At 42.7% G+C, this 24,106-nt stretch overlaps 1 protein-coding gene across 1 annotated transcript in view; it reads left to right on the plus strand.

Annotated features, from left to right (window-relative positions):
- The window catches only part of MCC (mutated in colorectal cancers), a 635,122-nt gene that overhangs the window by 504,069 nt on the left and 106,947 nt on the right, over positions 1 to 24,106 (plus strand). Inside the window, exon 6 of the mRNA XM_006886681.1 lies at positions 5,218 to 5,360. Coding sequence (XP_006886743.1) covers positions 5,218 to 5,360 — 143 coding nt within the window. The remainder of the gene's footprint in view (positions 1 to 5,217; positions 5,361 to 24,106) is intronic.

Genomic DNA, 24,106 nt, shown 5'->3' on the forward strand with positions numbered 1-24,106 from the left:
GGTGGCTCCTTGGAGGCAAGGATTCTGTGGCTCCATCTAACATACTTTGGACATGTTGTGAGAAGAGACCGGTCCTTGGAGAAGGACATCATGCTTGGGAGGGTGGAAGGACAGCGCAGGAGAGGGAGGCCCTGTATGAGGTGGATTGATTCAGTGACTGGGATAATCGGGATGGGAGTGTCACAGACAGTGCGATTGGTACAGGACAGAGCAGAGTTTAGGGCTGTTGTACATAGGGTCGCTATGAGTCGCAAGCGACTCAATGGCACATAACAACAACAACATGCCCAATGGAAGTATTGGTCAAGAAATCACATAATGTATTAGAAAGACAAGTCTTTTTGAGCTTTTTGTTGTTGTTTGCCATCAGACTGGAAGTGACCTATATCTATACATCCAGCAGGTTTTCAGAAGCAGTAAATCACACGAGAAGGTGATTGCCAAACCTCCTGGTGGATTTGAACTACGTTTAGCCATGCAGTACAGCTTCTTACCAGTAGCCCACCAGAGCTCATCTACGCTGTACCTGATCCAAGCCATAATATTCGAGTCGCCTTTATATGCACAGGAAAGCTGGACAGTTCATAAAGAATACTTAAGAATTGATGCCTTTGAACTACAATGTTGCTAACTAGGCTGACTGTTCTGTGAACCACCAGAAGAGCCCCGCAAGTATAGTCAGAATAGTCTCTGGAAGTGACTATGACAAGATTTCATCTCACAGATTTTGGATGTGTTATCAGGAGAGACCTCCCTGTCATACTTCGTAAAGTGCAGAGTCAGCACAAAAGAAGACCTGCACCTGAATGGATCCGCCCTGTGGCTGCAACAGTGAGCTCAGACATAGCAATGCTTGTGAGGATGGTGTCCAACCAGTGTATTGTTCTGTTGGGTGTAGGGTTGCTGTGAGTTGGAATTGACTCAACGGTGCACTTAATGATGCCAGCTCATTCTGTGTTCTTGGATATGTCATCTTGCATTTTGAAAGCTTAATTGTTATATTTACCAAAGAAATCTCTTGCACCATGGTGTGATATGGTGGTCTTTAAGATCATCTCCCATTGGAGTAGTTTGACTGTTCTGCTACTCCTGGTCATAACAGGTGTGTGCAACCCTTGCTTCCTTTGCACCTTTTTCTTTTTAAAACTAGTTACTTTTAGAACCAGCAGTCAGGAAATCAGAAGGCAAATTGCATTAGGAAAATCTGCTGTCAAGGACTTCCCCAGAGTGCTGAAGAGAAGCATGTCAGTCTAGACACTAAGGTGCATCTGATCCAGGCCGTGATCTTTGCAGTTACTTGCTGTACATCAGAGAGCTGGACAGTGCTAAGGATGAAAAAAAGCCTCGATACCTTTGTGCAGTGGTGCTGGAGACGAGTATTGAACATCCTGTGGACTGCCAAGAGAACAGACAGGTGTGTCCTGGAGAGGGTGAAACTAGGTTGCCTTTTGGAGGCAAATACTTTAAAGCTCTGTCTCACATGCTTTGGACATATTGCCAGGAGGGACCAGTCCTTGGAGAAGGACATCATGCTTGGAAAGGTGGAGGGTCAGTGCATGAGAGGAAGACCCTGGATAAGATGGGTTGACACAGTGACTGGGGCAATGAGGGTAGGTGCAGGGATAGAGCACTGGGATAGAGCAGGTTCAGAGCTATTATGCATAGGGTCGACTTGACTGCACAAAACAACAACTACTATTGGAGCTCTAAATAAATGATAAGGGAACACTTCACACATGCTTCAAAGTGAAGGAAATAATAGTACTGTGAGCTGATGGTTTGAAACACACACACACACACAAAAAGAACAAAATCAAACACACACACACACAAAAGCGCTTCTGGTTGCTTAGATTTTGTCTGTCTTTCCATCAGCATTAACAACTGGTTGGTGTTTTGTTGAGAGCTATTTTTCCCCCCAAAGTCAGTTATCACCTCACACAAGAGTTACTCTACGCAACATAAGAAAGGGATAACGATGACTCATTGAGGTGCTGATGCTGTGTGGTCAGCTGGACACCATAGCCAGGCCAATGATTTTGTGCTTAGCAGCCTACAAGTGTACCTCAGAGTCATGTCTTTGTTGATACGTTGCCGCATACTTTTTAAATTGACGACTGTGCTTAGAAACACATTTGCCATCATTTGCGGCAATGAGAAATTTTTACTCCATGCAGTCGTTCTTTAAGGACTGGTGCTCCTGAATATAATAGAGGAGTGAGAAGGAGGCCCTGAGCATCAGTTGGCTACATATGTCATCCCACGATGACTTTCAAGGCTCTTAGAATGAACTTCTGTCATTTCCCCATCCTGGACTCCAGTCTCCTTCCAGGAATGGTGTGGGTGGGAGACAAGATGAATATGCAACACCATGGTGTTTTGGCAAAACCAGTGGGAGAAGTAGCACATTTAAGCAAACTTCCGAGCATTTAGACTTAATTTAACCCTTACCTGGCGGGTTCTTTATGGCACAGAATCCTCCCTGGTATCTTTGCTGTTTTCAGCTTCTAATTACTATTTGTTTGGCTTGCATTTGTTGTTTTTGTTGTCACCTCTCCAGCAGACTCCGATTTCTCACAGACTGATTTCTTTGTCCAGAGTATTGCTTCCCACCCACGATTTCCTGTTGAGATTCTGCCCTCTTCCAGGCTCACCATCTACCTTGAAGCCTTGGAATCATCCTTGATGCTTTCTTCACCCTCCCTAATATCCATCTAGGTCTTGAAACAGACTCCTCCTTACTATATGCTTTTACTTCTTCAGTTACATAATCTTGGCTAAATCACTGGGGTAAAGGCTTTATCATGTCTCGCCTGTAAGCCTGCAGAAATTATTTTGAGGCCTCCTTGAGTCTTTTTCTCCATAGCCATTAGCTTAAATCACAGTCTGATCCCAAAGCTCTGGTAGGAGACCTGCAGTGGCCTCCAGATAACTTCAGAATCAAGCCTCTTTTTAGCAAAAAAGCGCCCTCACCCTTGAGGTCTCTGCGTGCTAGCCTCATTTTTCATTCTTGCGTTCCATTTTGGTGTGAGCCACACGGAATCACTTAGGCTTTCATAGTTCCATTTGTTCCCTCTGAATGTACTTTTCAGCCCTCAGGACCTCCTTAAAAGCTACTAACCTTGCAACTCATCTTGATGTTACTTTCTCCAGGAAGTCTTCCCTCGCCCCAGCCAACCAGCAGCCCCAGAGATCCCTCGGATGTACACCTGTAGCATCCTTTCTTGGTTAGATAGATTCTATCGTCTGACTTCTTTCCCAGGAGACAGAAGCCAGCTAGCCTTTGCTTTCCTGGCCTCTTTGGTCACTCAGATGTTTTGAATGAAGAGTTAGCTTGAATTTCACATCAGTGATGGCTTTCTACCTAAGAAGGGATGTGTAATGAGATATAATTCTCCTTCAGACTGTGCTCTGAACTCAGGAGGGGATGTTTCCTATAATCAGCAACTTCCTTTTTCCACCACTTCCCTATTCATTCATTTATAAAATTTATCCCAGTAACCCCTAAAAATAATTCCTTACAAAGCAGGAGATTTGGCAGGCTATGTGTTTTGGATTGTGCCAAGCCAGGAAGGTTTAAGGTGGCTATTAAGATTTTATAAATGTCATTTACACCAGAGAAACAGCAGCAGCGTTTATCATTAGCTTTTTTTGGCTGTGAAAAAATTCTCAGCCAAGCTGAAGCTGATTACATTGGCCTTGAAACAAAGGTAATTTATTCATCATAGGCGCAATCTCCTGTTAAGTAAAATCGGAATTTTAAGTGCTGATTGAAAGGAGAGCTGATGTATCAATGCACAAACAATTACCCTCTCAACCAAAAAGGTGACTCTTAAGAGTACTTTTTGATTGTTTTTGTGCCCAAAGCTAATTATTGTTGGCTTTTGCTGATGTCTAATAATTAACTTATTCATAGAACATTAACCTATATATTTTTTGTCATTACCACTCCCATTCTGATTCATATTTTTCATAGCTGGCGGCTTTATGTCTGTTTAAAATCTTCCTAGAGTTCTGCATGGCTCTTATTAAAAAGACCTTAGAAAGCAGGGACTCAGCTCAATCATTCCCATAGGATGCTGTTGATGTCTGAAAAGGAACTTAAACTCTGAAGATAGCATCACTTTTCTCTTAATTTAGAAATCATTTCCCCCATTGAAAATGGTGCTTCTACTTCCCCGATCACCATTTTTTGGTCTGCCCAAACTGTAGGCCTTCTGACCCTGTGGTGGATATCCACTGTGACTGCCAGAAGAGTCCTCTCATCTAGATTTCTTCACAGGCAGCCTTCCCCTACAGCATCACGGGGCTTTCCAACCCCACAGTTAAATTCTTCTCTGGTCCATTTGCAAAATAAACACTCAGAGAGTCTTGATTTTTGTGGTGGTAATGGTGGTGGTATAGCTAGAGAGAAATGTGTATGCTTTGAAATAGGTACTACGTTGTTTTCTTGGCATGTTAACAGTTCAGTTAAGAAATTAAAGGTTTGGGGATCCATGAAAGGGTTAGATATATATGTGAAAATGGAATATGGCCGTATTTAAATATTGGCCTCCTGTTAGCCAGTGCAAGTTGAAGGGTTGCCTTTAAAGAGTTTTGAATGGTACTCTTTCCACTATTTCCATTCCTGTCCTATACCTACTTTCTTCAGAGAAAGTTGATAGTTCCCAAGTATTTTTTTTATTTAATGATCCATATATATCTCGAAGGATCCAGTGAGGTCTACGTGAATGAGAGGTGGGTTTCCGGTAGCTCCAGCCTCAGCATCGCTGTGCATACTTTTCCAAGAAGGAAGTTCCCCCTTCCCAGTGCCTCCTCCAGATAATGACATTTACCATTTCTGTTCACCAGACACTTGGTTTTTTACAGATCCTCAATCCTAGTAGTTTTATGAGTTCTTTTTCCATCCCAGACCTTGAGGTGTGAAGAAATCTAATCTCTTTAGGAACCCTTGGAAGGGCAGCAAGTTTCCGGTAGCCTGCCAGATGATCTTGCTCATTGTATGGTTATTTATGAAGACACAGAAGCAGCCTTTCTCTGCCCTGATCATACATGTACCCATCTATGTGACCTGAAAGGAATCCTAGTCCATGTGTCTTAGGGAAAAATCTATCTGACTTCTCGCTTCATGTCTCCTGCTCATGCTTAAAAGCTTTCTTCTCTCTGGATTTGCCTTACAACTTCCAGCAGTGGTAGCTGATTGTTGTTTTTTCTTAGGGAGGAGGATGAGTACTCAGAACTGCGGTCAGAGCTCAGCCAAAGCCAGCAGGAGGTCAATGAGGACTCTCGAAGCATGGACCAAGACCAGACCTCTGTCTCCATCCCCGAAAACCATTCCACCATGGTCACTGCTGACATGGGTGAGTCTGCTGCTGTTACCACTAAGCCAGAGACTGGCCTCTGGATTATAGCAAGAATTTGAGAAATGTGGGTCAGCCTGAATTCACGTGACTAATTCAAGTTGCCTGGTATGTGAATGAAGGCACATCCATTTCAGTCCTTGAGATACTACTAGGTTATTGATCAAAGTAGAACTAGAGAGCTAAGTTAGGCTAGTAGATTGACGTGTTTGTGATTTTAAATAGTTGTCACCTTGAGAATTCTATGCAGGGATCCAGTGAAGAAAATACTGATTACAGTAAAATCTGAAGTAATGTGGCAAAAATGGAAAAGATGGTCCGTATTGCAGTGGAAAGGCAGTTGGTTTTAGCAACTGTTAGGTAAGAAAGGAGTCCAGAGTGATTCCCACACGTTGACCCTGAGTGGCCACAAGATTGATCTTGCTCCTTAGTCTCTCAATTAAGAAATTTTCATGGAACTTTAAGTTAGGAAAAGAGACTTTAACCAAATATTACATTTATGGGAACTCCCACCCCCGTGCACATGCATACTGCCTCTCTCGTTTTCTATTTTTAATCCATCAGAAAATATTGCCAATTTTACACCTTTTCTATATCCATCTGTTTTCTACATCTCCACATGAGGGAGCATAGTAGCAAGAACTTGTATCAGAGGAAGTTGGTTCAGAATGGTTCCAGAAAGGCTTCTTCAAGCCTTGATGTTTGAACTGAGTTCCAGAAGAGAAGGCAATCAGCCAGGGAAACTATTTTCATAGTTAGGGAAGGGGGTGAGATGATCAGCTTTTCTTTTCAAGTTCATGACTCTTTCTTGAGTATGGAGAAAGGACCGGTGGATGTGGGGGAGAGGCCAGCTAGGGAAGCCTTACTAAAGACTACTGGGGGCAGGAGGGACTGTTGCTAGGATTAGGGTGGTGACAGTTGAGCTGTGGAAAAGCAAATAAGTGTAGCAAAGGCATAGATTTGGAAACAGGGTGAGGCAAGAAGTGGGAGTTTGCATAATGGACAGACAGTGGGACCAGTCACCAAAACAAAAGCATGGTGAAGGGACCAGGTTGTTAGCTTTGGTTTTTTATTTTGCTTAGTCAGGAGGGAATGGGTAGTAGAGTAATGTGTTTGGGTTTGTTCATGTTTGGGAATGAGTTTGAGGTACTTGAAGAGGTCCAGATGTAGATACATAAGCAGCAGTTATAGATAAGCCAGGAGATCTGGCTGAAGAAAAGCACTTGGGGGACGCGAGGATGTTTGTGGCTGGTAACTGAAGCCATGAATCTTGATCAGTAGAGGGAGATATGTATAGAACCCAGCTCTAGCCTCTTGAGGACACTAGCCAATTAAAGAGATTCAGCAGGAGCTCTTGGCAAGAATGTATGTATCACCATTGCACCCTAAATTTAAATGCACCCAGAAAACATTCTTGTTGGCACCAGGTTGTGCAAGTCCCCGTGCTGACTCTGTCACCCATTTTCTTCTCATTTATGTCACATTGAAAATTTAATTTTGTTTCATTTGCTTATCTGACTCATGTAACAAACTTTGCTAGGCTAAAAACATGTTTGCTGTATCTACTAGTGCTCATATCTCCAGGACAGTGATTGGTATATCGTATGTTTTCAAAAGTACATTTTGGAGGAAATCAACTAATCAACCAACCAACTAACCAAACAACCACTTGACTATTTGGATATAGGAAGAAAATTAGGAAAGTGATATGATGGCAGTGGTTTAGAGAAGGAATAAGGAAGGTCACCGGAAGTAGTCGGCAGGTCACCGGAAGTATTCCTCAGTATGTTTGACTGCTGAAGTCAGCAAAGCTGACGTTATTGAGAGCTGTTTTCTCATACCAGCACTTGTTGTTGGGTGCCCGGCCCTGTCCCCCAATCTTCTCTGCAGTTAAGCTTCTTGTTGTAATCACTCCATTCACATGGAGGGTCTTCCTCTCTTTTCCAAGGACTGACCTCTCTTGACAGCACACCCAAAATATGTGAGACAAAGTCGTCATCATTGCCTCTGAGGAGTTCCTGGGCTATACTTCTTTCAAGACAAATCTGTTTGTGCTTTGGCAGTCCACAATATGTTCAGTACTCTTGGCCAACACCACAGCTCAACCAGACATAAATATACTATGGAGTAAAGGTGCCTCTGTAAGCTTCAGTCTGAAACTGCCTCCCTCCAACTAACCAAAATCTAGAGTCCAAGCTTCATATTACAGCACAAAGCTGCATGAGTCCAGTCTGCATTCACATCAGCGTCCTAGTTCTCAAACCCAAATAGCCACACAGTTCTCTGGCACCACAAAGGATCAGCCCTGTGCTGATTCCTCCATCCCTTCCTCTTCTAGGAAACTTAATAGATCTCCCTCATTCCAACGAAATGCAAATGTATTGCTGTCACATTGGAACCAACTCACAGCTGACCCTCCAGGGTACTGGATAGATGAGATGCAGAATCTGCTTCTGGCCAGGTCTGAAGGACTCCTTACCTTGGCCCACAAGGCCCCAGAAGACTTACGCCCACCAACCTTATCATCTTTCATTCTGTTTTTATGCCACCTCTGACCTTACTGGCATCATCCTTCAGAATTGGCCAGAAGAGCTCGCCTTCAAATCTCTGCATTAGGTGTTACTTCTGCCTGAAATACTGTTCCTTTAAACATGCACATTTCTCATCCCACAGGTTTTCTCAGCAAAGCCTTCAATGACCACCCCATTTAGAGTGGAAGGACCACTTACCCCTCCTTCCACATTCACTCTCTTTCCTCTCCTTCCTTCATTTTTCTTCACAGCACTTAGCACTGCCTAATTAGTGTTTGCATTTATTTGGTTATGCTTTATCAGTGTTGCTATGATGCTGGGCAAATGTCAGCAGAGCTTTCAGACTAAGGTAGACTAGGAAGAAAGGCCTGGTAACCTGCTTCTGAGAAGTCTGCCCGTGAAAGCCCTCTGGGTCACAAAGGTCCAACCAAACATGGAGATGGTGCAGGACCTGGGGGCATTCATCATGTGTCTGGGGCTGACTCCACAGCAGCTGACCCGACACTGCGTCTCACACCGAAATGCTGGCTCCTTGCAAGAGAGGGACCTCAACTCTTTTGTTCACCAGCATACCAGAGACAGGTGTTTGAGTCACAAGGAATACTAACCTGAAGTTCATAGTTCTTTGGAGGATGCAGACAGTAAACATGAAGTGGCAAATAGTGTAATCAAGACCTCAAGAGAAAGCCTAAAAGGGACCTCTAAAAGACAACCCTCAGGAGAGAGCTTCAGAGAAAGTGCAGGTAAGCAGAAACCGAGGATTGGCAAGGTCATGTGGAGGGGAGTGTTCCGAGCAGAGGGCCACCTCTGCCAAGTCCCTGAGAAAGGCAGGCGCTTGGGGAGGGCTGTCGGCCGGTTCATTAAGGCTACAGCAGAGTGCAGTCAATGGGTTTGTTAATCGGAGCTGGACGTCTGCCTCTCCTGAGTCGTTTGCCATTTTCCAATTAAATTGCTTCAATAGGGCAAAAAGCTTCCATATATAAACACCATTATAGGAAATCGTTAAAAAGCAGCCATTTCATTATGGTTGCTATATTTGCAAACCTGCATTGAGAAACCAGAGGTTCTCTTGAGTTGGATTTTATAGACAAGAGTTTGCTGCAGTATGTGTACTGATCTCCATTTAAAGATAATGGCATATTCCTGGCCTGTTTATCAAAAAAGCATTTTTCTTCAGCTTCTGACTCCCTCCATCAGAGTGGGTTGCCCCTTTCACTAAGCTGGTGCTGAGCACTGTTGGAAGAATTTGAAGAGAAAAACAGAGATTCACAAAGTGCTTTGACTCACCCAAAAGTTGTTGAAGAAAGGAGAAAAGGCCAGGCCCCCACCTCCAGTCACAGTATCTTGAATAAATAACATTAAGCCTGGTCACACAGTTGTTTGGAAAAATAAACGTAACAAAGTCAAGGAGGAAATTGTGGCTTGAGTTTTGTGTGTTTGTTTGGTGGTTGTTTTTTGTGGTTTTTTTTTTTTTTAAATTTCATCAATTTGGCAGAGTTTCCATTAAAAGAAAGGCTCTTATATCTGACACGCTTTGCTAACTTAACCTGCCTCTGTCAATTACATGCTTCCTCACATCTCATCCTTGATCTTGCAGAAGGCTTTGTTACTTGCCTCAGCTGTAAAAATCATGATAACAAAGTTTAGGGAGGGTGAGTAATTTGTCCAAGGCCACACAGCCAAGCAGTTGTTTTGTTGTTTCCACTGAGCGTCCCTGTAGATGGCTTTGCATAACAGTCTCTTGCGAAGTCAGTAAAACGTGCCTATGGTAGGTATGCTGTGCTTACTGCAGTCTTTGAAGGTCTTGAGTGCTGATGGGGGAAGTTAGGGAGCAGCTGTGTGATCAGAAACACCTGGCCTAATAGCAGAGTGTTTGTGGTTAAACGAGATTTTGCAGATCTCCGTAATAGAAACAACACTCATAGACCAAATTATTCTAGTGTTGCAACAGCGCAGGGCACAGATGTGTGCCCAGGCTCATTGCATCATGCGTGTTAGAGCATGTTTGCTGTACTCTCCAGCAGGCTGTTTTCCCAGCTCTGGTAATAAAATAGCAAAACTTGTCTGGAGCAATGGTTTATAAAACAAACAGAATCTCTTGTTGGATGGACCTCTGCATTAATATTTTCAGATCTCTTCTGGTTTTCAGTAATAAATTATTTTTTTCTAGAGTTTAAAAGTATGCAACCATTATACCCTTGGGGGTGAAAGAAAGCATGGGATAGCTTGGTTGCTGGTGTGATCATTTAGATAGATATTTCCTCTGTATGAGTAGTTTTTGGAGGGCAACCAAGGAAGAATTTGCACATGAAGCCTGGCTTTTTGGCTCAGCTATGACTATGAAATATGTTTCACATTAAAGCCAGATTTTCTGGCTTAGTGGCTGATGAGGCTTAATGGCTTCAGGAAAAATGTTTAGACGTGTCAAGTAGTCGCTCAAAGAGGGTTGAGGTGGCTGTTGGTTCAGGACCGGGAAAGGAAGCCCTGCCTTTTCCAAAAACAATTTCTGTAGACTTGGGGAGAGTACTTTCAAAAGGCAAAGCAGTCGGCACCTGACTTTGGCCTTCAGAGGTTAGGTGAAATATTCTTTGGTTTTCCTGCATCTGGTTTTGTCCAACACCAGCCATTCTCACCATGCCTCCCAACTTTGAACCCAGCAGAATTGTGGTTGTATACCTGAGGTGCTCACTCCAGTGAGGAAGTTATTACCACATCCCCTCCCTCCTCCGCCCGACCAATAACATCTTTCCCTGGGTCTGTCTCTAAAAAAGATTACTAATGGCACAACTTTAGAAGCAGGTGTGGCATCTACTTCCTAAACAACATGCCTCTATGAACTTTGATAAATGATAATAGTTATAACACGACTTCAGGCCTTTTCTTCATAGGGTCACTATGAGTCAGACTCAACTTGATGGCAATCAACAGCAACAACAATGGAACAACTGGTGACAGAAATGGTATAAGAACTATGCTGAAATGGACCAACAAAACTGAACGCACACATACTTTCACCTTTTTGAAGAATGTCTGCTATATTCACCAGAGCCCTCAAGGAACCCAGAGACAGAAAGAAGCAGAAAAATATGAAGTAGTGGAAATACAATGTTGGGTGAGAATGTACCCATCTTTAGCCAGCTGTCTGGAACCATTAGAAAGATGCTGGAGACAGCCTCGTCTGTGGACTGCAGTGCTGATGGTCTCCACCCTCATGACATCATAGACAACATCAGCCGTGGTGTGGAGGAGTGCCCAGACAACTAAGAACTACAAAGGAAAACTTAAAAAAAAACACAACATTTAATAACAACCTCCCCTCCCAGCCCTTTCTCTTCCCTCCCAAAATGGCAAGGCAGCCTATCTGGAGAAATCCTTGCTTTTTGTTAGGAGGTAGTATTATGTATGGGTTGAGTTGTGTCACCTCACAATACATAAAAGTAAAAAGGGAGCTCTGTGGCCTAGTGGCAAGAAGGTGCGCTGCAATCCCAAAGGAACATGGTTCAACTTTACCAGCAGCTCCAGGGGGGAAGGATGGCATTCTTTTCCCTGAAAACTTACAGGAGGGTCAGCTATAGGTAGATTCCCACTTGATGGTACAATAACAATTATGTAATACAGGGAGCTCTGGTGGCCTGTTGTTGTTGTTGTTGTTGTTATGTGCCATCAAATCACCTGTGACTCATAGCAACCCTATGTCCTAAATCCTGCTCTATCCTCTGTCAGTCTCATTGTCTCTGACACACCTACCCCAATTACCTCAGTCACTGAATCAATTCACCTCATGGAAGGTCTTCCTCTCCTTCCCTCCTTCTCCAGGGACTGGTCTCTCCTTGCAACATGTCCAAAGTATGTCAGATGAAGCTTCAGAATCCTTGCCTCCAAGGAGCAGCCTGGTTTAACCCTCTTTAGGATGAATCTGTTCGTTTTCTTAGCAGTCCATGGTACCTTCAATACTCTTCTCTGGCACCACAGCTCAAAGGCATCAGTTCTCCTTCTATCCTCCCTAGTCATTGTCCAGCTCTCTGAAGTATAGCAAGTGACAGCAAAGACCATGGCCTGGATCAGATGCACCTTAGTCTCCAGTGTGACACCATTGCTTTTTAGTACTTTGGAAAGGTCCCTAAGAGCCAACTTTCTCATTGTAATAAGTCTTTTAATTTCCTGGCTGCTGGTGCCAAGAGTGTTGACTGTGGAGCCAAGCTGACTAAAGCTGTTAACAATCTCAGTCTCTTCACCATTCGTCCTGATGCTGCCGATTTGCCCAGTGATGAGAATCTTTGTTTTGTTTTCTTGACACTGAACCTAAATCCATATTGAAGGCTGCAGTCCTTGGCCTTCTACAGGAAGGGCTTCAGGTCCTCCTTAGTTTCAGCAAGCAGGGTTGTGTCATCTGCATAACACAGATTCTTGATGAATCTTCCTCCAATCCTAATGCCACACTTCTCCTCATACAGCCCAGCCTCCTGGATAATCTGTTCTGCATATAGGATGAAAAAATATGGAGATAGGACACATCCCTGACATACATGCCCAATTTTGAACCATGCAGTGTTTCCTTGCTCTGTTCTGATGATTGCCTCCTGGTCCAAGTATAGGTTTTGCATTAGCAAGATCAAATGTTCTGGGATTCCCGTTCTTCTGGTAGCCTAGTGGTAAGGAATTGTGCACCCAGTTCAAATATGTCAGCTGTTCTGTGGGGGATATACAGATACTCTCTTCTCTTGTGATTTAAACTACCTCTGAAAACCTGCTGGAAGGTCAACTATGGGTCGATTGTGGAAGGTATGCATTTGTCTTCCATGATCTGATCATGCCAACTGTAAAAAGATTAATGGTGGGACCATCCCATCACTGCCTGATCCTATAGGGGGATTTCCCTGGGGCAGGACCTGTAACACTTTATCTCACAAGGGACAAAAGGAGAAAGAAAGTAGGGAAAAGGGACCTCATTATGGAGCGGGTGGGAATGTGCTGGCAATCTCTTGAGAGATTACTAATGAACACTAAGTCTACAGATGCTGAAGAAAACAGGACCTTCTCCAGTACGCCTTCCCCTAGAGCTGTTGATTTTGTGGTTGTATAGTGTCATGTCAAGTCAGAGCTGACCCTTCTGGCACCGTTTTCAGATGCAGTTAATTGAGGCAGTTAATGGTATGAGAGGAGATTGCCCTTTTTTTTTTCTGCAGAGCAGCTGGATCAGCACTTGATAGCTAAGATGTATGACTGAATAGTTCTTTCTCTTCCAGCAAAGATTTTCAAGAATCCAAATGAATTTGTAACCTGATTCAGAAACTCTGAGGAACCAATCCACAATGTGTAAAGGTTACACAAGACTGAAAATAACACCTGACTAGTTGATGTAGCAAGTCAAGCCCTCTGTCGCCCTTTCCCCTGTCTTTACTTTAATTGGGTAGCTTAATTTTCCCCAAGAGGTTCAGGACGTTGGTTATCCCTGAGAATGAGGTCCCCTGAGAGCCTGGTCTTTGAAGGTTAGAACATCGGTTCACTGGAACAATGTTCTTTGAGTCGACTGTGAGCTTTCACCCACAGTTTGGTTAAACTGACCTGCTCGCAGATGTTAGCCGTTTGAGTAACAACAGAGTCCACCTAAAGTCATTTCAGACGTTTGCTTCAGTCACTTTTGGTGGCCTAGTGGCAAGAAGCCGCACTGCAGTCCTGAAGGCACATGTTTCGAGGCCACCAGTTGTTCCACGGGAGGATGGACAGTCTCCTCTCATGTGATTAACTACCTCAGAAAACTCACTGGAGGTCAGCTGTGAATCAATTCCAGCTAAATGGTACACAACAACAACAACAGCCAGGTTTAAGAGCAGGAAAATTACTGACATTTACTTCAGTTTATGTCACTTTGTAATATTTTTCTCATATTTACTACTCAGTTATTTTTCAACTCCCAAGTAGACTATAGGATAGAAGTTGGAATTAGAAAGCTATTGATCTTTAATATTTATACAAAATGAGCCCCAGAAACTGGTAAGGTACATGAATTCCTTTTCCATTATGAACATTTTTTGTTTTCCAAGTGTCCCCTCAGGTTGATGTGTTATTTTATTTGCTTGAAACTCATGAGATCTTTTCTCTTGAAACCAGCATTATAATGGACTGCTGAGATCAGCTTCTGAAAACCTGTTTAATCTGTCATGTTAGCAAACTAAGGAACCTTAGTAATGTTACTACAGACCCCAGCCATCATTGTGAACAGTGTTTCAGTGAGAAATACTGTGTAGGTGGCTTCTGATTGCAAGAAGCACGTCTTGTGGCTTCTGAGGAGCTCTCACTCCTGCCAGTGAGAGCCACAGAGCCGGGAACAAGCACTGGCTGCGAGCTTTCCCGCCTGCGCACCAGCAGCGTGTCCTCTTATTGTCAAGTGGAAACCAATTGATAGCTGTAAACCCCACAGGAGGAGATTGCCCAACTTTTTCCCTCAGAGCCACAGTGGATTTAAACCACCAGAGAAATGGCAGCAGTAACAGCACGACTCCCTGTGGACTGTGCCACCAGAGCTTCCTTAACCATGTCTAAAAGCATCAAATTTGATATTTGGGGGAAAACAAACTGTGAAAATGCTAAAGTGACAGTAGCAATTATGAAAGCAAATCTCAAGTAGGTACAGTTTTGCTAACATGGACATTCTGAAGGTATAACATGTTCTCTTTGTTGGAAAAATGAGGGAGTGAAGGAAACATAGAAGTGGCATTCCCTCACTGTAAAACCAGCACACATCCTTCCTCTGACTCATGTCTGCATTCTCGGGGCGCGGGGGGTGGAGGGTAATTTTGATGTGACAGCACACATTCAGGAGAACACTGCTTTCCAGGTAACTGCATTCAGAAATCACTCATCTCTCTAGCACCCAGAGTGCAGAACCAGTCCATGTCAGACCTTGCCTACAATGTTGTATTTTCTCCCTAATATTTCATTTGGGGGAAAAAATACCCTTCAAAATTTTAGTAAAATGAGGCTAAAAAACCTACATTTATAAGCCAAGATTCAACAGTTATAAACAATTACTATTTTTCCTCATTTGGTTTTGCACTGTACTTTCTGCCATATAGTTTGTTTTTAATATTTGAAAGTTGCAGATATTGTAATGCTTTACCCTTGAATATATCAACATAGACCTCTTTAGACCAGGGACCATCTTCATAGCATCTTTATGTGTCACACACAGTAAATTTAAAACTCAGAAAACATTTACAATCCATATGAAAAGTTCTCCAGTTGTCCACCAGTGGATTTAGTTGTTTTTGTCTTCTCCAGAATTCATTCAAGGTTCAAGCATTGCATTTCATTATCAGAACTTTTTTCTCTTTTAATATGAAATAGATGTTATCTTTTCCCCTCTTCCCCCCTTTTTTGGGGGGTGTTTTTTTTTTTCTCTTTAGTGGCTTTAGCCTCAGAAATTAGGAGATGACAAAATCTCCCAATCAGAAATCCGAGATTAGATTAAAATTGGATTGACATTAATGTTTTCCTTTTTCGGACGACCACACATGGATGGTGGTGTGTCCTCTCTCCTCTGCTGTGCCAATTTGTCCGTTGTGGTGATTTTGAGGTGTCCTTCCACCGGGCACCATAGCTCTCAGCCATCCTCTTGTCTTACGTGGACACAGTCGATGTGGCACATGCAGCAGGGGAACCTCTGTGTACACACTGTTACTCCTTTCCTCTCAGACTCCAAGTCTTCTCCTTAGTCCTTAGGCCTATAAATCAGTCATTCTGTATTATCCTTGTCTGCATTATTTTATTCTTTTATCTTGATGGAATTGAGTGGTGACTTTGCTCCGGGCAGAGTGGAAAGGATGCTAGGAAGAGACCCAGCGAAACTGCTGGCCCTCCTGGTTTCAGCCTTGGAGCAACGAGATCTGAACTTTCATGTCCCTCGACCATCTATTTTACCTTTTAGTTTATTTCTTATGGTGCAACTCTTGTATCAATCCATCAACCCATTGTGGCTAACCCTCTCTTTAACATCATTGAAAGCTCACTAAGTTGGGAATTTTAATGAAAATCTCCCTGCTTTTTTAGCAGGATGTAAGACTCTTCATGATAATTAAACAACCAGTATCACCAGGAGGACAGAAATGTAATACTTTTAAAAGTTGGCTTATTCGTTACTTGTGTGGTGTTTGAACTCATTCACATTTCACTGAATATCATTCATAACGTTGTGAGGCTCTGGGAGTAAATTCACCAATTAACGAAGTCATTGAGGTTAGCAGGGTCAGCATGTTGGTTAGTATGTAATGGGGGAAGAGAGGAGTAGGAGGGAAAACTAGACAGTTGTGAGGAATGTGATGCCTCAAAAAAAGACAATGGAGGCAATATATAATCAGGGAGGGCTTCCTGGAGGAGAAGATTTCTAAGTAGAAACTTTAAAAAGAGCCATCAGGACAAGCTAGTATGAGGGCTTTCCTAACTAGCCAAACACTTAAGCAGTTACTGTAAAGCAAATGCTCGGTCCCAAAAGTATGTACTTTTGGAAGCTGGGCTCATTATTTCTAATATATTCAACCTGTTATGGGCTGGCTTCTCAGAATCAAGTAGGTCAGAATGTTGGTAACATTTAGCCACCTTGTATATTTGAGTTTGGGGTGTTTATGGCAGAGGAGCTGTATGTATGTGGTAAAACAGACCATCTTGAACACACCTGATTCAAAATGTATGTACTCTAGTATAGTTGGCACTATACTGCTCTGGGGTGGGCAGAATTATTCCTGAGAGAGGAAAGAAAAAAATCAGCATTTCCCACTAGAATGTATAAGACCAAGGATCTCTGATGGCTTAGTGGTAAGGACCTGCACTGTCAATCCAAAGGCACACAGTTTGAATCCACCTGCTGCTACATGAGGGGAAATGGGCAGTCTCCTCCAGGGTGATTTACTGCCACTGAAAACCCACTGTGGGAGGTGTTGGGAGGGAGGTGAGCTTTGAATCAGTTCCCACTCAACAGCACATAACATGTATAAGACCAGGCAAGAATGTTGTGTAGGCTTCTTCATTTTCATGGCCATAAATATCCTAATGTTCCTTCTTAGACTTCCAGAGTGCATGGATCCTTCCTTGAATACGTCCTAAAAACCTAAGGCTCCAAGTTCTCTGTGGAAGAGCAAAGCCTGAACTGTCGGTTTGCAGTCTCTCTGAGGAGTTTCAGACTCCTCCTCCAGAGAAGGGTAGTGAACAAGGAGGGGAGAGGGGAGCAGAGGCTAAGAGCATGAAGGACAGACATGTGATCCAAGCGGGGTCAGCCGCTAGCTGGTCAGCCGGTTATTAGCGTGTGAGGAGCTGGGTGGAGCACTCTAAGGCCCACTCTTTCATTTTTTAGGAGTACCTATGAATTCTAATGATTTTTCAGTGTTGGTAATTAATTCAAATATGGTTTTCTTTAAAAAAGAGAGAGATCATGCCAGGCCCCACATCACTGCTAACAAAACAAGGTACATCTCTGGCAGCAGGTGGCCAGATTTCATCCTCCTGTGTAAGGAAGATGTCCTTCCCATTTGTTCTTCAGTGCACTGTTTCATCTTTACAGCCAATTAGACAACTGAGAGGCTAAATGCCAAGGTTGTACGAGCTTAGTCCTTCTGAGAATTCTCTTCACATTCTGCTTTAATATGGTGTACAGCATTAATTTTAATTGAAGGTTAGTTGAAGAAGAAATCATGTGTAATTAGCACATGTGTAGAATTGTGGCCGAGGAGACTGGCAATCATATCACTTTAATGCCACGATTTAAGTCCTATGTACCTAACTTCACTTAGCATTTATTGCCGAAACATATTGTCTCCTGGTGAAATTGAAATGCTTCCTCTTTCTGACACAAGACCATTCATTTTTTTCTGTGGCTGCCAGGAAGCTCAGGATTAAATGGCGTAGGCAGCTCCTTCAGCTGGTTTAGCATCTCTTTCTGCTTCCTGGGACTTTACCTGGCCCCAATTACTGTGTTTTCTCTTCTCTGCTTTGGTGTTAGGTGCTGTCATGTCGATTTTTTACTCACAGCTGTGTTGGTGTCTCTCTGTGTGCCTTTCTGACATCCCAAAAGCTGTGTTTTCCCCTGTATCTGTATTTGCCAAGAGCGACCTTATTTTATTTATTTTTTTAAGAGGCACAGAAGACCCCAGAAGAGATGGATTGACATGATATTGGGGGCAATAGGATGAGGTGTGTCAGAATCAGTGAGACTGGCTCAGGACAGGGCAGGCTTCAGAGCCGTTTTACACAGGATCACTATTAGTTACGTGTGACTCGGCGCGTAACAACCTATTATAAATAAACACCATATGAAGAATATTATTTAATACAAAGTGGCCCCCTTTGTGTCAGGGACAAGATATAGTGCTGTTTCCACTCTTCTGTAAACCTAGCATTTCTAGGTTGAATCTCATTGTCACTTTTGACATTCACTATTCCATGGCAGATAATGTGGTGGTTCACAGACTAGATTGTTCCCACCAGTTTTTAACATTCCCTTACATCTCCCACTTTCTCTTGCCTCCCACCCTTGGCAGGACGAAGTGGGGGAGCTAAATACTTCCACTTCTTTGTGAATTCTCCACCATGGCTGTTTTTCTATTTCATCAGTCTGTTGGTTTTGTTTCCTCATTTTCTTCCTTGAAATAATTTTGGAGTGGCCAGTGGTGCCCTTTTAGTTACTGAGACACCATTATTTAGAAATTGATTACTCTACGTTTAATGTGTTATTTCCTAATAAGACCTAGAAACCAGTAGGACGTTTTTTATTTGTTTGGAGTTGTAATTAGGTTTCATGGGAGGTTGGGGTGGGAGGTGTTGGTTTTGGTTTTGGTTGTTTTGGGGTGTTTTTCCCCCAGACAACTGACAAGTCAGCCTATATGTGGCTGTACCTCATAAAACAGTAAGTTATACCGGCTTCCTTTCCCTCCACCAGAGAGGTATAATTTTTTTATTATTATTATTCCTGGCTCTGAGCTTGTTTGTTATTGAGACCATTATTTGTGATGTGCTAGGACGTCATTTCTCAATTGTTTAACTTCCAAATATTTAGTGGGTTTCTGGTTATCATACTAATGGGGTTTTTATTTATTTATTTATTTCACTGTGCTTAAAAATATAAGGATCCCTGGTGGCTTAGTGAGGAGTTAGTTGTACTGCAAACGCAAAGACAAATGGTTCAAATCCAATCACTTTTCCTCAGGAGAAAGATGGGCAGTCTCTTCCCATGCGATTTACTACCTCTGAAATCTCACTGGAGGGTCAGCTATGGGTCAGTTCCAACTCAACAATAAATGTAATTTGAAAAACGTATTGTGTGCTCCCTGCCTTTCTAAGTCCTTTTGAGACCTGGTAATAATTCTGCACATGGTCAGAAGCTTGTAAATCTGTGCTTGCTCCTGAAAAGAGCTTGTATTCTGCACTCCTTGGATGGAGTGGTCCATACATGTTGATTAGATTGGTGTACTTTGTAGCATCAAGATTTCTATAAACTCATTGATTTCTTCCTTCCTCTCCCCCCCCAAATGCTCTTCAGTTGCCATAGTTGTGAGTTGTCTTTTTGTTTACTTAGTTCTGTTCATTTTGCTTCATATATTTTTTGAGTTCTGTTATTAGGCATATGCCTGTTTATAGTTGCTCTGCTTTTGGGTTGAATTTACTTTTTTAATAATAATGGAATGTTCCTTTATCACCAACAGTACTCTTTGTCTTAAAGTATAGTGTTAACACAACAATTTTAGCCTTGTTATTCTTGCTGCTTATCTCATTTAGCCTTCTCCATCCTTACTTCCAATCGATCTGTGTCTTTATATTTAAAGTGTAACTTTTGAAGATAGCATTAACTAGGTCTTGTCTTTTTTTCATTCATCTCATATCTTCTTTTTATATTGTAGTTTTTGTTATGTACCATCAAGTAGAAAGTGACTCCTAACTTGCACAGGAAGAGACTACCCATCTTTCTCCTGCAGAGCAGTTGGTGGATTTGAACCATGTTCCTACAGACTGGCAGTGTAACCTCTTACTACTAAGCCATTAGAGTTGCCTATATCATATTGAGTCTGTTAATGTTTAATGTAATAAATGCTGTTATTTAATATGGGCCTTCTAATTTATTTGTTTTCTATTCCATCTTTTTTTTTATTCTTTAGTTTCTCCATTCTTCCTTGTTTTAGATAGAATATTTTTTAGATTTATATGACAATGACTAGGGAGGATAGAAGGAGAATTGATGCATTTGAGCTGTAGTACTGGAGAAGAGTATTGAATGTATCATGAACTGCTAAGAAAATAAACAGGTTCATCCTGGAGAGGGTGAGACCAGACTGCTCCTTGGAGGCAAGAATTCTGAAGCTTCATTTGACAAGGAGGGACCAGTCCTTGGGGAGGGACATCATGCTGGAAGGGTAGAGGGACAGCACAGGAGAGGAAGACTTTGGATGAGATACACTGACTCAGTGACTGGGGTAATGGGGATAGGTGTGTCAGAGACAATATGAGTGGCACAGGATAGAGCAGGGTTTAGAGCTGTTGTACGTAGGGTTGCTATGAGTCACAGACAACTCGACAGCATGTGATGACAACAACAACATATATTTTTGTGTTTGGTGGAGCTTCCCGATTAAAAGAAGCTTGGAAGCAGGAGTGGCATCCACTTCTGAAATGGCTTGCCCCCAGAAACTCTGTGACAGTGCTCAGGCCTTTTGTTCATAGGGTCGCTGAGTTGTTTATACAACTCGACGGCACCTAACAACAACATTGATTCTGATTATGCCTCTTTTCTGCATTCTTTTCCATTGATGGCTCTAAGATTACCCTAAATATCCTTAACTTTTCAGGGTATTAAAAGTTCATAATCATCACTTGGTTGTGCTTTCTGTTTTTCCGGTTACTCTTCAGGAAAGCAGTGGTGGTGGGTAGGTATGCACATGTGCTCGGGTAAGCTGGCTTCTTGTTCTCCCAGAGTTACTTGGTCTGGATAGCGCGGAGTGGGGCCCCTGAAGCTCCAGCACTGCTGTTCACATGCTTTTCTCACAGAGTTACTTGGTCTGGATGGCGTGGAGTGGGGACGCTGAGGCTCCAGCACTGCTCCTCACATGCTTTGCAGCCTGGAGCAGCTCCCTGAACCTCTTCAAGCCTGGGACAATGATTTTCTGGAGCAAAGCTTGCCCTGGTGAGATGGAATGTATTGATGTATTGTGAAAGCACATTTCAACTGATGAAGCCAAAAGAATTATTACTTCATCTCAGGATTCTAAATCAATGTGACTGCCACCTAAATGAGGCTTTTTTCCTTCTTTCTTTCTTTCTCTTTTTTTTTTAAATAGCCTTGAAACATTTGGTCTCTTGTATTGGATGCTCTTGTTCCCTTTGATCCTATAAGGTTACAATTCTTTTGTTGAAAGCCCATCTGTTACAGACTTTGGTGTGGAAGATCCAGTCTCTGGCATGAGCCAGATTGTACAGGGCATTGTAGACTACAAGGAGAAGTTTGAAATTTATTCTCAGCATATATTTAAAAGGATGTACCTACATACTCTAAAACCCACTGTCATCAAGCTGATTTGGAGTCATAGTGACTCTATAGGACAAAGTAGAACTACCCCATAGAATGTCGAAGATTGTAAATATTAATGGAAACAGATTATCTTATCTTTCTACCATGTAACAGCTGATAAATTTGAACCACCAACCTCTAAAAGAACTTAATAACACAATCTGCTTCTGACCTCATCATAATAGTCTAAAGAACCATTAAATACCACACGTGCCATGTTGATGATAGAGGTGAATATTTGGTACTGTGTGATGGTACTAAGTCAGAGGACCCAGGTACCAACTCACACTGGCCTAGCCCTTGTCCTGTGAGGTTCCTAGCAGGACAGCCATGTGGCACCTGATGATTAGTAGAGTTTGTATAAAGCCACAATACAGACCTCTCTGGGCAACTTCACTAAGGAAGATGGCTTAGATTCATCATCTAACCTGCATTTTTACGTGCCACTTCCTAAAACTGCAGAAGACAGTTACAGTCTTCCTTGGTTCATTAGCTGCTACTTGTTGTTATTATGTCTCATCGAGTCAACTATGACTGGTAATGACCCTCTGAACAGTGGCTCTGAACCTTGCCCTCTTCTGAGCCAACGCACCATCTCTGACATACCTGACACCGTTGCCACAATCACTATGTGAATCCATCTCATCTAGGGTCTTCCTCTTCTGTGCTGATCCTCTACCCTCCAAAGGTTAATGTCCTTCTCCAAGGACTGGCCCCTCCAGGTAACATGCCCAAAGTTTGTGAGACAGAGCTTCAAGATCCTTGCCTCTAAGGAGAAACCTGGTTTCACGCTGTCCAGGACAGACTTTTTTGCTTGCCAGTCCATACTATGTTCAATACTCTTTTTCCAGCGCTACACCTCAAAGGCAACAATTCTTTTCTGTAATCCTGATTCATTGTCCAGCTCCCAGACACAGAACAAGCAATCGAAGAGACCTTGGGCTATATCAGGTTCACCTTAGTCTCTAAACTGACATCTTAGCACTCTGGAGAGGACCTTGGTCGCATATTTCCCCAAAGCAACTTGTCTTCTGTTTTCCTGACTACTGGTGCTAAGAGTGTTAATTATGGCTCTGAGCAAAATGAAATTGTTAACAACTTCAATCTTTTCTCTATCTCTTGGCCCAGTGGTAATCTTTGTTTTCTTGATATTGAAATGCAATCCATATTGAAAGCTGCAGTCCTTGACCTTCTGCAACATAAGCTCAAGTTCTCAGTTTTGGCAAGCAAGTTCATGTCATCTGCATAATGCAGGTGTTGATGAATCTTCCTCTAATCCTGATGCTACATTTTTCTTCATAAAGTCCAGCCTTCCAGATGATCTGTCCTGCATATAACCTGAAAAAATATAGAGAAAGGATACATACAAGATGCATCCCTTTCTTGATTTTGAACCAAGTAGTATTCCCTTGCTCTGTTCGTACAACAAGCTTCCTGGTCTAGGAATAGATTTTTCATGAGCACAATCAAGTGTTCTAGGATTCCGCTTCCTCTCAATGTTAGCCATAATTTGTTGTGATCCACATAGTTAAATGCCTTTGCATTATCAATAAAACATACACATAAACAGACAGCCTTTCAGTACTCTCTACTTTCAGCCAAGATCCATCTGACCTCATCATTGATACCCCTAGTGCCACAGCCCTTTCCAAATCCAGCTTCTGTTTCTGTCATTCTCCGTCAACAAACTGTTCTAGTCCTTTTTGGATAATATTCAGCAAGATTTTGTTTGCATGTATACTAGTGGTATTGCTTGAGAATTTCTACTTTCTTTTGGATCCTGTTGTTTGGGAAAAGGAATAAATATGGAGCTAGGTCTGTTCATTTCAAAAGCTTCCTCATATCCTTCTGATCATCTTTGTGCTTTACCAAGGCCCCCACTGGGTACATCAGTACTGGTACTGAGTAGCAGTGGACCCTGGAGAAGGGACTATATGGTCATCTCACAAATCTCTGAGCCACTTAAAACCTGGTGCCACTGAGTCCATTCCGATTCCTAATAACCCTGCAAGACAGACTAGAACTGTCCTCTGGTGCCTCCAGGTGTGTCATGTTTACAGAAGCAGATAGTCACATCATCCCTGCGGAGCCCATGATGTGTTCAAACTGCTAACCTTTCAATTAGCAGCTGAGCCCCCAAACTACTGTGCCACCATGCCTCTCTCCAGATTGGAATACAGGCTCTTACTTATCTTCATATCCTTGCATCCTGGGTGCTGTCTGTTAGTCCTGCTCTGAGAGCTGTCCCATAGACAGTTACACTGGACAGTGCTAGACCCAGAAAATCCACGGGGATTTTCAGCCAAGAGAGATAGCGTTCTTCCTTATTCCACAAATATAAGTACTTAATGAAGCAACTAATTCAGAATTATGTGTTCACTCCATGTTAGGGGACCAGGAGCACCTGCATCGTTGAGGTAAATGGTCATTCTGGAAAATCTCTCTCTGATTACTGCTGTGAAATGAAAGGCATCGCCTCTGGTGGTTCACAGCCACCAGCTTCTTGAGGAGAAAGATGGGAAACCTCCCATACAATTTAAAGCCTCAGAAAACCGGCTGGAGAGTTGGCTGTGAGTCTTTTCTGACTCGATGGCAATGAGTTGTTAAGTATGTGGAAGGCAGTTTCGTCGGTCTCTGTGTTCATTGTGGGGTGCTGTCTTCTCCATCCT

The sequence above is a fragment of the Elephantulus edwardii genome, unplaced genomic scaffold, assembly GCF_000299155.1.
Source record: "Elephantulus edwardii isolate Elephantulus edwardi_28Jun2011 unplaced genomic scaffold, EleEdw1.0 scaffold00050, whole genome shotgun sequence".
NCBI classification, from domain to species: Eukaryota; Metazoa; Chordata; class Mammalia; order Macroscelidea; family Macroscelididae; genus Elephantulus; species Elephantulus edwardii.